Genomic DNA, 13262 nt, shown 5'->3' with positions numbered 1-13262 from the left:
GTTCCCAGAACATGTACCTGCCCTTAACTGCCCAGGAAGCCTCATCACAATAACCAGCCATGCCCAATGCAAGGCAGCTGCCTTAGGAGACACCGAGGTGTCTTGTCTGAGCCAACCTGCCCAGCACAGGGAGCGCTGGCAGGGCATCGCAGAGCCCATTCCAGGAGATGGGCCCTGACAACACATCGGAGCAAGAATGGGAAACACAGAGCATCTGGAGCAGCAACATGAGAAAGGATATGGGAGAAGAAGTAAGAAGTGGCAGGGCAGCCCAAGGCCCCGAAGGCAAGAAGATGCTAAATTTGATGAGGTTAAGGAAGGGAGCCAAAGGAGGAATAAATAGAGCTAATGAGAAAACAAGGCATGAGCATTCAAAAACCTTTAACACATTGCTAAACAGCAATAAAAAGGCAATTAGAGTTCTGAGATGCATGGAGGGTAATTGCATGCACTATAAATAAGCGGTGGGGAGACTGTCCCACTCAGCAGGTTCTGATTCACTTTTGGGGTGACTTCTGTGCCGACAAGAATATTCTGGTGTGAGACAGAAGCTGAGAGAGAGAGAGAGTTTACAGAGAAATAAGATTAGAGAAGGAATTTCTTTCAATCACACAGATCCTTCTGCATGAAGTATTCACCAAGCACAAGCTTTACAACAGAGGCTTCGGAGATCTGAGCTTAATGAACTCCAAACAAAAGTTCAGCAGCAGAGATGTGAATAGCCTTAGAAATAAACCTCCATTTTACATCAGACAGCAACATGTATGGCACTGGGATCCTGGCAGTTCAGAGGTTGCCACTATTTGTGGAGAGAGTCCCCAGCCACACTGTTCTCCAGCGCCCAGAGATCCTGCCCTGCTCAGCTCACAACTCTTTCATGAGCGTGTGCACACATGCACCTGTAACAGCATTTAATAGAAAGCAAAAAGAGAGGTTTAAAAGTGGAATTCAAATGCCAAACCCACTTGAGCATGTTTCCTGCCCATCCTTCCCTCCCCAGGCCAGATAGACTGGAGTAAATGCACCAACTGTCCTGACACTCTCTCCCAGCCAGGCACAAAGCTCAGGTCATGGGACAACAAGCCAAAAGAGGTCCTGCGGAAGAAGGAACCCTCAGAGCAGATAAAACACACAAGACCCCAGCCAAAGGTAGGGGCAGGTTCTTTACAGCATCATGACCAACATCTTTAAGAGTAGAAGGCACCACTGAAGTCCAGGGAAACCACCAATAAGCAGAAATCACACGGGGTAGATCCCTGGTCAACATAAGCTACCACTGCACAATCAACTCGAGTTTTTTGAGGACATCAGTTCTCTCTGGAGAGAGCTAGAAGCTAGAAAAGTATTACTCCCCACCATCCCTGCACAGCCCCAGGCTGTGCTTGCTGCAGAGCAAAGGGGAGGTAGAAAAAGAAAACACAGCCACACTATGAGCAGCAATCCCTCCTCCCTGCCCCAGCTCCCACACAGATACCCTTCTGGAGGGGGAAAATTTGCAGACTGAAGCATGAAAGGCCTTGAAAAAAAGGGAAGGAGCAACGCCATCAATTTCCAGCTCCAAACTCCCTCGGCCAGGCCTGGTGTCCTTCCCATCTCCCTGCTCCTTCCCACCGCAGAGCATCAGCATCGATTCACGCTCAGGAGCTGCTCTGCCCTCGCAAATGACTGAGCACACACAAAGTCTCTGCAGTCCTAACTCCAGCTAGCTCTTGGCTATGCACCAAAAAAACACCCCGTGCAGCTCAGGCAGCTGCACGTCCCCAGATAACAACAGCAGATGGCTTCTGCCTGGAGGTCTCACTGGCAGAGGGTGGTCTGTGGTGCCGGGGGTGGGAGGCAAAATGCAGTTTTTTGCAGCATGCACCGCTGGCAGGTCACACAGCCTTGCCCATGGCTGAAGAAGTGCTGGCTGTGTCCTTCCTTCATCCTTGCATTGTCACCATGCAGGTAGCAAAGCAGCTGGCTCCTGCTGCGTCACCCCATTAGCTTCCTTCCGAGTCACCTATGAGTCCGTCTTCTCTGGTGGTGAGAAGGGTGGGAGCAGCCTGCTGAGAGGGAGGGGAAATCTAGGGGTGTAGGCAATAAAAGCAAATGCAGTTATGTGCAATATGCAAAGCATTTGTGCCCTTTTGCTGAACCAGGAAAGGATATTTGGCATCTTAGATGAAATTTGCCTTCTGCTTGATGTTGTGCAATGTACGCATCACCTCCCGGCTGCCTAAATCCTCTGCTGCTGAGGTGCGAGAGCAGCTGACCCTCCCCAGGGCACACCAGGCAAAGTGACATCTCACTCATGCAAAAGCTAGCCCCATCAGCATCAACAGCAGTCCCAATGGAACTTCTGAACAGCTTCACTTAGTTTCTTCCAAATCACCTGATATTTCTTGTGCCTAAAACATAACATCTGAACTCCCTCTCCTTCCCAGCCCCCATCCATCAGACACGGCCATCCAAGGGGAGCACTGAATGGCACATGAGCTACATATGGCCCGTTGCTTGTGGAAGAGCTTCTCGCTTCCACAGCCACCTGCACCAGCCACCTGCAAAGATCAGCCAGAACAAGCCCAGAAACCTTCTCCCAAAATGCTTTTGCAGTATTTTGCTTTAATTGGCCAACTGTCTGGACAGGGCTCCCCTGAATCTCTTCTTGGGATAAGAGTTTGTTTCCAAGAGAAGCACCAGTCCTATTGGAAATGAGAAAAGTGGTAGAAGGGACAGTGAGGACACCTACAGAAAAATGCATTCCTTATACAGGATGTAAAAATAAGGTTTTGACCCAAAATCTGTCTCTGTGTTAACATTGCATCTCACTTCAGGGAGCACGGTGCTGTATTGAGGAGCATTGGTTCATGTTTCCTCTGAGAGCCCAATATCAAACCCAAGTCCCTTTATCTAGCCATGGTGCCACCAGCCAGGCAGAGAGTACAGCCACACTGTCTCCTCCTGCTCCCAGACAGAGACTGTATGTCAGCTGTGACCCTACAGGCTCCAAAACGACCCTCATGCACCCACACTCACATCCTTCCCAAAAGAGGCAAATTGCTACCCCTCTCCAAACAGCAAAAAGGAAAGCAGAGGGCTACTCCCCGTGATATAGAGGTGGGCAAGGCTGTGTGTTGTGGTGCAGGATTTTTCCTGGGTATCTCAGGGCAACACTGACTTAGCATCATCTGGACTGGTGACACCATAAATTCCCCAGGGAAGGGAGAATCTCTTCCTACAGGAGCTGGTGAGCCCTGCACAGCTCATTGATTGAAAACACACATTGCAACTAATAAACATCAGTGGTTACCACAAACTCACAGGATCTGCAGACTCACAGTGCTATCTTCTCCAGTAAGACATTTTTTAAAAAATAACCACTTCTATCAGCAGTTCCTCAAGGTGTGAGCCTGGAAATCAGCCTTTCCTCCCTATTACCTTCTTCCCCTCTGCCAGACAGGCAATTGGGAGCAAAACCACCACCTCTGAGCCCCACTCTAAGAGACTGGGCTGAGCTTCTGCACATCACAGTAGTGGCTGAGCTAGATACAGGGCTGCTTTCTCCCACAGAAGTACGTTAGGCAACAACAACAACAAAAAAAGTGCTTCTTTTCAACTGGAAAAATGTTCATTGAATTTTTCCCCCACCATGATCCTCCCCCAGGCTGAAGACAAGCAGTGGATGACAGGCTTGCAGGGATGGGGTCACTGTTCCATGCTTGTACAGGGCCAGCTCCAGTCTATAGCCAGCGCTTGTTCCTGCATCATCAGGTGTAGATCAAAATCCCCCCCAAAAAGGTAGCAGGATATGGAAACAGGGGGTCTACAGACAAAGCGAGATGTGAAGATTGTCTCATCGTATTCTGAAGACAAAGAGTACCCTGCCCTTTGGTGAACATCACCCTAATTCAGCACATGAGATTATGAAAAGCCACTGCTGGACCATTACTGGGCAGCCTTTTTTTCCAAGGTACTGGTACAAACGTGTTGCAGCATGAGGCCAAAGTCCTATCAAAGTCAATGGGATTCCTTCAAGATCTGCACACCACACTTCCAGTCCCCAGATATAAACGTCGCAGCACCATCATTAAAAAGCCACACACTTTGGCCTAGGAAAAACCTGACTAAATCTAGATTTCATCAAGTTTCTTCATCAAACATTAACATTTGGGTATGGGCAGATGCTCAGTGTTTGAACATTTGTGGTCACACAACTGTCATGAAGCACGTGGGTGAAATCACAGAGTTGTGTGCCAGGGCAGTTTTCTAACCCCTCCAGGCTGGAGGCAGCCTGTACTAATGTCCCCTCACAAGGAGGAGATATATATATATATATATATATATCACACACAGCATGATATATAGAGTGAGGATATACTTCACAGTACTAGAAGTCCAGGTTTCCAACCTGACTGTGAGAAAGACAGGTTTTGAACTATGAGAACTACAAACACAGCATCACTTACCCCAAGCTGAATAAACATTTGCATAACATTTTGACTCAGGTGTTTAAATTCTAGAAAACATCTGACTTTATCATCCTGAATCACAAACAATACCAAACATTATCACTGAAAACACCTTTTCAAACACCAATTGCACATGTTCACATCCAACACGCAGTGACTCCACTTATGCCTGGTTTTAAGAATGATGCCCACCCAATCCAGAAGAAAACCCAGCCAAAGCACCTCAAGTATCCTGTACCCACAAATAATTTCTTCCAAAGAAAGTACCGGGTTAGGATGTTCCATGTTTTTTTTTTTTTTTTTTCGGTATCTACAGGGTAATGACACAGGGAAAGTCCCCAAGAACATGCCACCTCTTGCATCTGCCCCCTTCCACCCTCATGAAGACACAGCTAGACCCTGGTCCCCAGAGCATGCCCTGCAAGAAGCGTAGTCCAATTCTGACCAACTTGCTGTGTGGAGTGGGCAGGGTAATGAGACAAGCTCTGGTTGTCTTCCAGTGCCTGCACCAGGCTGCCCAGGAGCTGGGGAGCAAGGTGACACCTTCCCTTGCACCTCACCAAGCTCTGTTCCCAGGAAGGCAAGACCTTTGAGGGGCCACCCATCAAAGCCCACCTCTGATGAGCCAACCAGCCTCCTGGGTGACAAATTGAGAGGACCAGGAAAGGTCTCCTCAACTCCTTTTTTAAAGGAACCCTATTGTTTTAATTAGTTTTAAAAGACACACTAAAATAGACACGGTTCCTAGAGATCACTTTGTTTATGAAACCCTGGAGCTGCTGAAGCCACTGGCTGAATTCACATTGACACCAACCAAGCAACAGCTTTATTGTTTATACTATATTGATTGGTATTCACATATTAATTGGGTTCACATAATTAAATAGCAATAGGTTATTTGTCTTGTACCCACCTGAACTAAAGCATTGGCAGTAGCTGTAAAGGGTTTGTACACATACACTGCTAGTACCAGTGTTGTGATGACTGGACTCCTACTAAACCATACTAAAACCAAATTAAATACTTCTCTAGCTAACAAAAAATGACACAGGGAAATGACTTTCTGTCTGTTTCTCACTTAGGTGAATGGAGAACAAGTGACTCATCATTCAGCAGAAGGAATTACAAGTGGTGCAAAAGGCAAAGTGCTTCAGGGAGAGCGTCTAGACTATGCAAAGCAAGGCCATAAATAATACCTTTTGGAAATTATGGGCTTTAGCAGGGGTTGAAGCTAAATGATCTGATGGGTCTTCCCCACTCTTCATTCACAACATCTCTGGCCCGAGAGGTGCCATCCACAATAAATGAATCGCCAAGCTGCAAATCAGAAACTGGAAGTTTTATGAAAGCCAAAGACCAAGTTCACAGCCTATTTAATTACCTGCTTCCCAATCCAATACGCTACAAGTATATCAACAGCCAAAGTATAACAAATATTTAATATCTGCTAGAATTAAATTAAGATAAGGGACTGGCAAAATAAATGATAAGTGTTTTAATTGAAAATAACCATTTTCTGTGGATTCCAGACACTCTGAGCACAACAATCACATCCTGCATTCCACACTGCTATGGAACATCACCTCTCAGATGTGCCAGATCATCTTCCCCATGGCAATGCTCTCCAGGCAGCAAAGAAATGTGGGCAGGTTTGTCTTCAGAGTTAGCTCAGAGCTGGCCTGGGGACAGACTAAGCTGAGAGCCCAACCACATGCACAGATCTCATCTGTTGGCAGTGGTGGCCAGGCTTTAGGAGCATAGCATGAATGCAGCTTTGCTGCAACTAGAGAGCTGTGCATGGGGTCCAGCTCATGCTTGAGACCTGCCTGGACCTTGCATCTCCTTCTTAAGTGGCACTAGAGAGCAATTGAGGAACAGACAAAAAAAGCAGCAGAGCATCATCTGTACCTTTCTTCCCCTGTGCTGAGAAAAACACACCTCCAAGGGTTTTCTGGGGCCAACAAAGCAGAATCTGACCATAAAAATCATAGTTGCTCCAGCAGAAAGATGCTAAAACAATCCCAGTGTTACCTGAGTCATGGTCTGTCCCAGAAGACCAACATGTTGGTGGTTTTAAGAAATAATTTTTGTAAATATGGCATGAAAGCAACAACTCAGCCAATGATAGGGAAGAAATATGTGATTATTTGGAAGGCTGCACAAGCTTTACTACGTTCCTAGCTGTAGTAGCATCTGCATGCATGCCAAAATGGCAGAAATTCAATATTTTAAGATGCATCGTAACCAATTTAACAGTGTTTCTGATCCCTCACACCTGTTCTGCATCAAGCATCATGCTTAAATCAATCACCATTCGGCAAAGCACAAGCTTAGGCACTTTGCTGAATCTGCCTGAGAATTTTGCTAATGCACCCGACGTCATCCCATAGGCTTACACAAGGACCCAGATCACAAGCCGTTTCTCCCAGGAGCAGCTCCAGTAATCTGTCACTAAGCTGGAACTTTTTTTCATCCCACATTTATCCTGCTGAGTACTGATTTACTCTCCCATGTGCCACCTGTCTGTTCCCTTGTTCTATGGGGAAGAAAACAGGTGATGGCAACCACAGCTGTGGTGATGACTGACCTAATGTGCTCACCGTGTTTTCTCTCCTAACGAGTTCCTCCTGCTGCTCCTTACCCAATGAGGGTTTTCAAGGGACTGGTGATAATGTGGAGAAGATCGCTCAGTTTATGATATTTTGGATGAGCAAACGCTGATTCCTGAGTTGCGCTGTGCCTTTTGGCTGCTGTGCTTTGGAGGTATTTAACAAGCAGTATAACCCACATCTGAGGGTGCTTGGTCTGCATCACTTCAGAGACATACACATTGTGCGTTTTCCCCAGGTCGAGCTCTCCTCCCAAAGGCTTAAGGCAGTTGGGGTCAAGTGGGGAGAGGCACAGAGCATGGCTGGTCTTCTCAAACTCTACTTCCAACAAGTCAGCATGAGCCAGAGAAAAGGCTAAATACATCCTGGGCAAGCAATTACCAAGCTAAATGCCATCTGTGGTACTAAAACACATTGTTCTGAGAGCAACAGAGCTGTCAAAGTTGTTTTCCTCCTGAGCAGCATCACAAGGCTAGAGCCTTTCATGTCCAGCAAGGTGTAAGCTCTGATGGGAACATTTCCTCCCAGACCACACATTCAGGAGGTCTCTTGCTCAGACTCCACAGCATCTAGTAAGCACTCCCCACTCACTGCCACCCTCCTCCCACCTAGGACAGGAGATAAATGTATAGTGAAAATAAGGAGGTCTGTATTTAAAGGATGAGCATCTTGTAGAGCAGTGTCTGCCTGTCAAATGTCTCTGGAATTCAGTGGTGGCTTAAAAAGGAATCCAAGGGGGAAGCAAGGCAGTACAGGCAGGTATCTATTAAGTTTTGTTTTGTTTTTGTTTGTTTGTTTTGTTTTTTGTTTGTTTGTTTTGTTGTTGTTGTTGTTTGTTTTTTGTTTTTTTTTTTTTTTTCCCTAGGAAACAATACCAGTGAGATGTAAATAAAGTAACTTACAAGTAGACATCACAGATGTGTAGTTACTCAAGTGGAGCCTTAACACATAAACATCAAGGTAAACCCGAAGCAGAGGTATAGGCTTGAACACACTAATCTAAAAAACAATTTTTACTCTGTTGCTGAAATTTCTGGGGTGTCATGATCAGAAAAGTAGCAGCTCTGAGTGGCATTTCCTTGAATTCATCTTGAAATTTGAAACAGAGTTTGTTATCAGTGTAAACAAACAACACCATCATGCCCATGTGCATTATATACCCAGCTATGTCATCCATTCACACATTTCCACTGCTCTCTTAGCTCTCATATATGTTACAATTTATCAAACCGCATGTAATTATCTCTCTGTTGAAACAGTATCTTAAGTACACACTTCCCTTTTTTCCGAGGTGGTTTACCAGTGCTGGAAAACACCAGGCTGCCTTTTCCAGCTCCCAAGCACTACACAACAGGGATGCTGCTACACCACCAGTACCCGCGGTGCCTGTGCATCACACCGCTGTAACGCGCAGCCCCTGGGGCTCAGGGTACCAGCCAGCTCTGATACAGCAGCGCTGCAGGATCAAGGAGGGAGGATTACACCCTTTGGAGGAGGCACCATAGGGGCTTTCAGTGCAGACAAGAACTTCAGTGCTGCAACTCCAACAAAATCAATTGCTTTCTTTTACGAGAAAACTGCAAAGATGATGATAAAGCAGCCTGGGCTTCAGGGGCTCGGTGGGAGCTGCATACAGTACAGCCCATCTCAGGCCCCTCCATGCATCTCCTGCACACTGGCCCCATGCAGCACTGGGGCTGTAAATGACAGTACTTGGGGGTTTTCTGCTTCCCATTTCTCTCAGGATGAGACCCTTCCCTTGCCAATGACAGGCTGTGGGGGTAGAGAGGCAACTGACACATGGAGAAAGAAACCATTTACCCTCCACCCAAGTGACAGGGAAACTGAGGCAACAGCTCCCACCAGAGCAGGACCCAACCCTGGGTTTCTCCCACCTTTCCCCTGAGAAGCAAAATGCATTTGCTTCACCCTGATGAGTCTTGGAGCATCTAGTATTTCCACTGTTACCAAAGGCCCACCAATACACAAAGTCTCCACAGAGACCATTCAGCCTCACAGAACCACCACGACAGAAGCTTGGTGCCCAAGGGGGAACATGTCCCTTTGTTTCCCCTCGAGCCAGAGAAGGAAGGGTGGCCTTTCCCAGAGGGATGTGTGAGGAAAGCAGAGGAGCACATGGAGTCCAGCAACAGACTCTGGGCTCTGACAATCCTTTAATTTACTTTAACAGGAGTCTTGGCTAAGGAAAAAGCACAAGGATTTACTCACAGGAACCTGCACAACAACTGAATATAGGGATATATAGAAGACAAAAACCCAGATAGAATTCACCTTAAAAAGAATGAAATTAATTTGACACGTGTTGTCAAGTTAAATCTAGCTTTCCCAATTCCACCTTACTGCTAAGTTTGAGGGGAGACAGTAAACCCCTGCGACACACCCATTTTAGCTATTTGTATAAATAAGCCACACACATTTCCTTATGTTCTTTATTTCACAGAGAATGGATTATCTCCTCACAAGATCCTGTGTAACTTCCCTATTCACTCAAGTATTGCTGCCAGTTTATAATTTTTCTCATTACTCCTTATTTCTTTGTTTCACCTGTACTTTATTGTCCTCTCTTCTCTTTCCCTCTCCTCATTCTGTCCCTTCAAAGCAAAGTATTTGTATTTCATGGACTATGAATTGCCCTTCTTCCCAGCCACTCCTCTCCAGACTGCTAAGACACTGCCTGCTCCTTTGGAAAAACTCCTTTTCAGTTTCAGTTCACTTTTATTTGAGAAACAGTCCCAGGGCTTATTTGTTTGTTTTAATTCCTGCACAACTAGCAATTAATTAAATTCCATCATTGTTTTCAAACATGTAGAAGTTGTACAGAAAACAAAAGCCAAAACAACTTTGAAAATCCACAATCTATTGAAAAGGGTCATAGGCAAATTAAAAAAAAATAATCTCTAAACCTTGCTGTATTTTTAGCTACGCACTTTGCTCAGCAAACAAAAGCAGATCATTCAACCTTTCAGCAACACCAGATTGTCCTATATTGCCTTTAAACTACACGCAGTACGGATACACTTTCCTACCTCCGTATGTTGCAATGACTAATAATAGTCCTGTGGTGTAGCAGAACCGAATGCCGTTTGCATCAATACATCCAGGAGTCTGCCTGATTTGTAAAGGTCATCTCTGAATCCAGAACGGTATCAAGGCTAAAACTGCAGTCTAGGAAACTCAATTGAAAACAGAGAAAACAATCAACCAGCCATTCCAGAGAGATATGTCCCATCACGGACCTAACTCTGGCTGCCACAGGGAAAAAGTTGGCTGCATTTTGCTAAAAGGCACCAGTGTCCACATCCTGGAGAAACTTAATTTCTGCCCTGGCCCCTGAGCTCGTGCCTCAGTGGAGAGATGAGCTTCAAGACGGCTCCTCGGGATGGGGAGCCCAGGTGAAGCTCTCCTGCCCAGCCCCTGCCTGGAGCAGCACATGGCCCTGCTGCCGTGACGTACTCCGGGAGGAAGAGTCAGGACTGTGGCAGCGACTTCTTCGCAAAGCTCTGCTGCCACATTTTGCCAGAAAGCCAGCATTGGGGAGCTCGCCGCACGTAAACACTTGCAAGAAGTTGAAATGAGACTTGGTAACTCCCCAAGTCAGTGCCGGCACTTCCAGCTAAACAAACTTTGCAGCGAGCATGGAGTTGCAGAGTTCCCTTGCAGGAGGCAAGGGCACACACCTGGTGTTTTCCAGCAATATAACCCATTTCTCTTATTTCGACAACCTTGAGATGGCCAACACCTCAAACTTCCCGAATCCCAATGTTGCGTAACTAGGAACAGTGCCATATGTCAGCGCACCATCTCTGTGCAGGAGACCATGGTGGGGAGCAGCATGGAGGGCTGGCAAGGGGGCTTCCCTGTGCCCTGGGATGGAGCTGCTGCCAGCAAACCCCACCTGCATGGGCCCAAGGTGCTTTGTGCTGGGATCGTCCTTGGGGTGCCTGGGCAGCTGTGGGCCTGGGGAGTGCTGGCATGGGGCTGCTGGGGATGGAGACAAGGGAGCAGGGGGAGAGGCAGGGATGCAAGCAGGGGGGTGTTTAGGGGAGCACGTCTGGGGTAACTGAGTGGGGGCAGAGGAGCAGTTAGGGGAGTGGGCAGGGGGCAGAAAGGTTGCTTCCAGGGGGCAGGACAGGAGCAGGCAGGGGCTGGGTGGTGGGGCTGCGGGCTGGGGAGCTGCGGGTCAGGGTGCGGACAGGGGAGGCCAGCCTGACCGTGCAGGGAGGGCCGGACAGGACAGGGCAGGGCAGGGCAGGCGGCGCGGCGGTACCTTCTGCTGCCGGCGGGCCATGTCGGTGGGCTGCTTGGCATTGAAGGGGTAGGCGATGCAGCGCATGACGAAGACGTAGAGCTGCAGCTTCCTCTTCCTCTCCTCCTCCTCCCGCTGCAGCCGCTCCAGCTCGTCCTTCTCCTTCTCGCTGGCCACCGAGGGGCTGGGGCTGGCGGGCCGCGCCGCGCCACCGCCGCGCCCGCCCGGCTGCAGCCCCCCGCTGCTGCCGCCACCGCCGGCACCGCCGCCGCCGCCCGGGCCCTCGCCGGGGCGGGTGGGCGAGAGCCGCGCCGCGGCGGGCGCCAGCGGCTCCTTACCGCTCCCCTCCTCCACCAGCTCCTCCGACTCCTCCTCGCTGGACGACGGGTCCAGCATCGCGGCGGCCGGGCTGGGCTCGGCCGGGGCCGGACGGGCTGTGTTCCGCGCTGGCTCCGCTCGGCGCGGCTCTGCCGGGCTCGGGCTCCGCGCGCCGCCGCCCCCGCGCGCGCCCCCGCGCCGCCCCGCCCTCGCCCCGCCCCGTGCGCGCGCGGGCGCTGTCCGCGGTGCTGAACGGCGGGGCGCGAGGACAGCGAGACGGAGCTCGAGAGAGCGGCCCCGCCGCGCATGTCCGCTGGGCCCGCGGGGCCGCCGCCCGGGGCCGCCGTGGGTAGCGCTGTGTCCTCGGTGTCCCCACGGAAACCACTGAGTCCTCGGTGTCCCCACTGCCCCACACGGACACCACTGTGTCCTTGGTGTCCCCACAGCCCCACAGAGACATCACTGTGCCCGCGGTGTCCCCACAAACATTGCTGTGTCCTCAGCGTCTCCACAGCCCCACATGGACACCACTGTGTTCTTGGTGTCCCCACAGACACTGCTGAGTCCCCACAGAGATATCACTGTGCCCACGGTGTCCCCACAGCCCCACACCAACACTGCTGTGTCCTCGGTGCCTCCACAGCCGCACAGAGACATCACTGTACCCGTGGTGTCCCCACAAACATCGCTGTGTCCCCGGTGCCCCCAGATCCACACACAGACACTGCTGTGTCTTTGGTGTCCCCACAGACACTGTTGAGTCCCCACAGACCCACAGACACATCACTGTCCCCCCAATGTCCCCGCTGACACCACTGTCTCCCAGTGTCCCCACAGCCCCACACAGACACCGCTGTCCCTGCAGACTCAAGGCTTTTGGCAAGTTCGCTGTTTGTGAAGCAGCTCTTCTTGTACCTTGACACAGCTAAAAAACCTTAATTGAACAGCAATAGTGCTAATAAATATTTCACCCGAGCCACTAATTATTACATGTGTAATGATATCATGGTGTTCTGCTTTGAAGATTACCTGGGGCGAGTCAAGGACTTCAGGAGCAGCTCTGAGGGATGAATCAATGAAGATGTTGTCTGTCTGTGTGTGCGTTTTCAATATTTTAATTTTCAATCATTTGCAGATCTGATTGAGACTTCATTTGTGCGTATGTGTGTATTTGTGGTGGGTGGGTGTTTTCAAGGTTTGTTTGTTTTGTTTTGTTTTCTGCTCAACTAGCACTGCTTCTTTCCTAAATGTCAAAATACCTGTCACCTGTTATACATGTTAATAAATGTTTGTTTCACTTTTGGGGAGAATACAAACATTAAACACTCCTGGTGATAGGGTTGTGAGATTAGCTCGCGGGAGGGAAGATGGGTGCTGCTTCAGACCACGTGTTTTGGGATTTTCACATCAGCTGGGTCTTCTGAGCTTCTTGCCTACTTCTAATTAAAAGCTCAGCATAGCAGATGAGTCTGGAAAAACTTCAGAACCCTGCATTTCCAAAAGCCATGAAAAGCAGCTGAAAAACTAGCATGGGGATTGGGAACAACTGCTTTCCCCATTTTTATTATCCTGACCTGCCGGAGCTGTGCTATCTCACGTGCCTCATGTGGATGCGAG

The 13262-nt window shown here is 49.0% G+C and overlaps 1 protein-coding gene across 12 annotated transcripts in view; it reads right to left on the bottom strand.

Moving 5' to 3' along the window:
* The window catches only part of CADPS (calcium dependent secretion activator), a 211435-nt gene extending 199611 nt beyond the window's left edge, over positions 1-11824 (bottom strand). For 7 of the 12 annotated variants that reach the window (XM_065075557.1, XM_065075559.1, XM_065075554.1 and 4 more), the window contains exon 1: positions 11349-11823. In XM_065075557.1, coding sequence (XP_064931629.1) covers positions 11349-11723 — 375 coding nt within the window. In that variant the 5' untranslated portion in view covers positions 11724-11823. Of the gene's footprint in view, positions 1-11348 lie in introns of all 12 variants that reach the window. The other 5 variants (XM_065075553.1, XM_065075561.1, XM_065075555.1 and 2 more) reach the window with 2 other exon arrangements.
* Between the last annotated feature and the right edge of the window lie 1438 nt (positions 11825-13262).

The sequence above is a fragment of the Columba livia genome, chromosome 10 (genome assembly GCF_036013475.1).
Source record: "Columba livia isolate bColLiv1 breed racing homer chromosome 10, bColLiv1.pat.W.v2, whole genome shotgun sequence".
NCBI lineage: Eukaryota > Metazoa > Chordata > Aves > Columbiformes > Columbidae > Columba > Columba livia.
The sequence above is the reverse complement of the archived record's forward strand: the minus strand, read 5'-3'. Positions and strand labels throughout refer to the sequence as shown.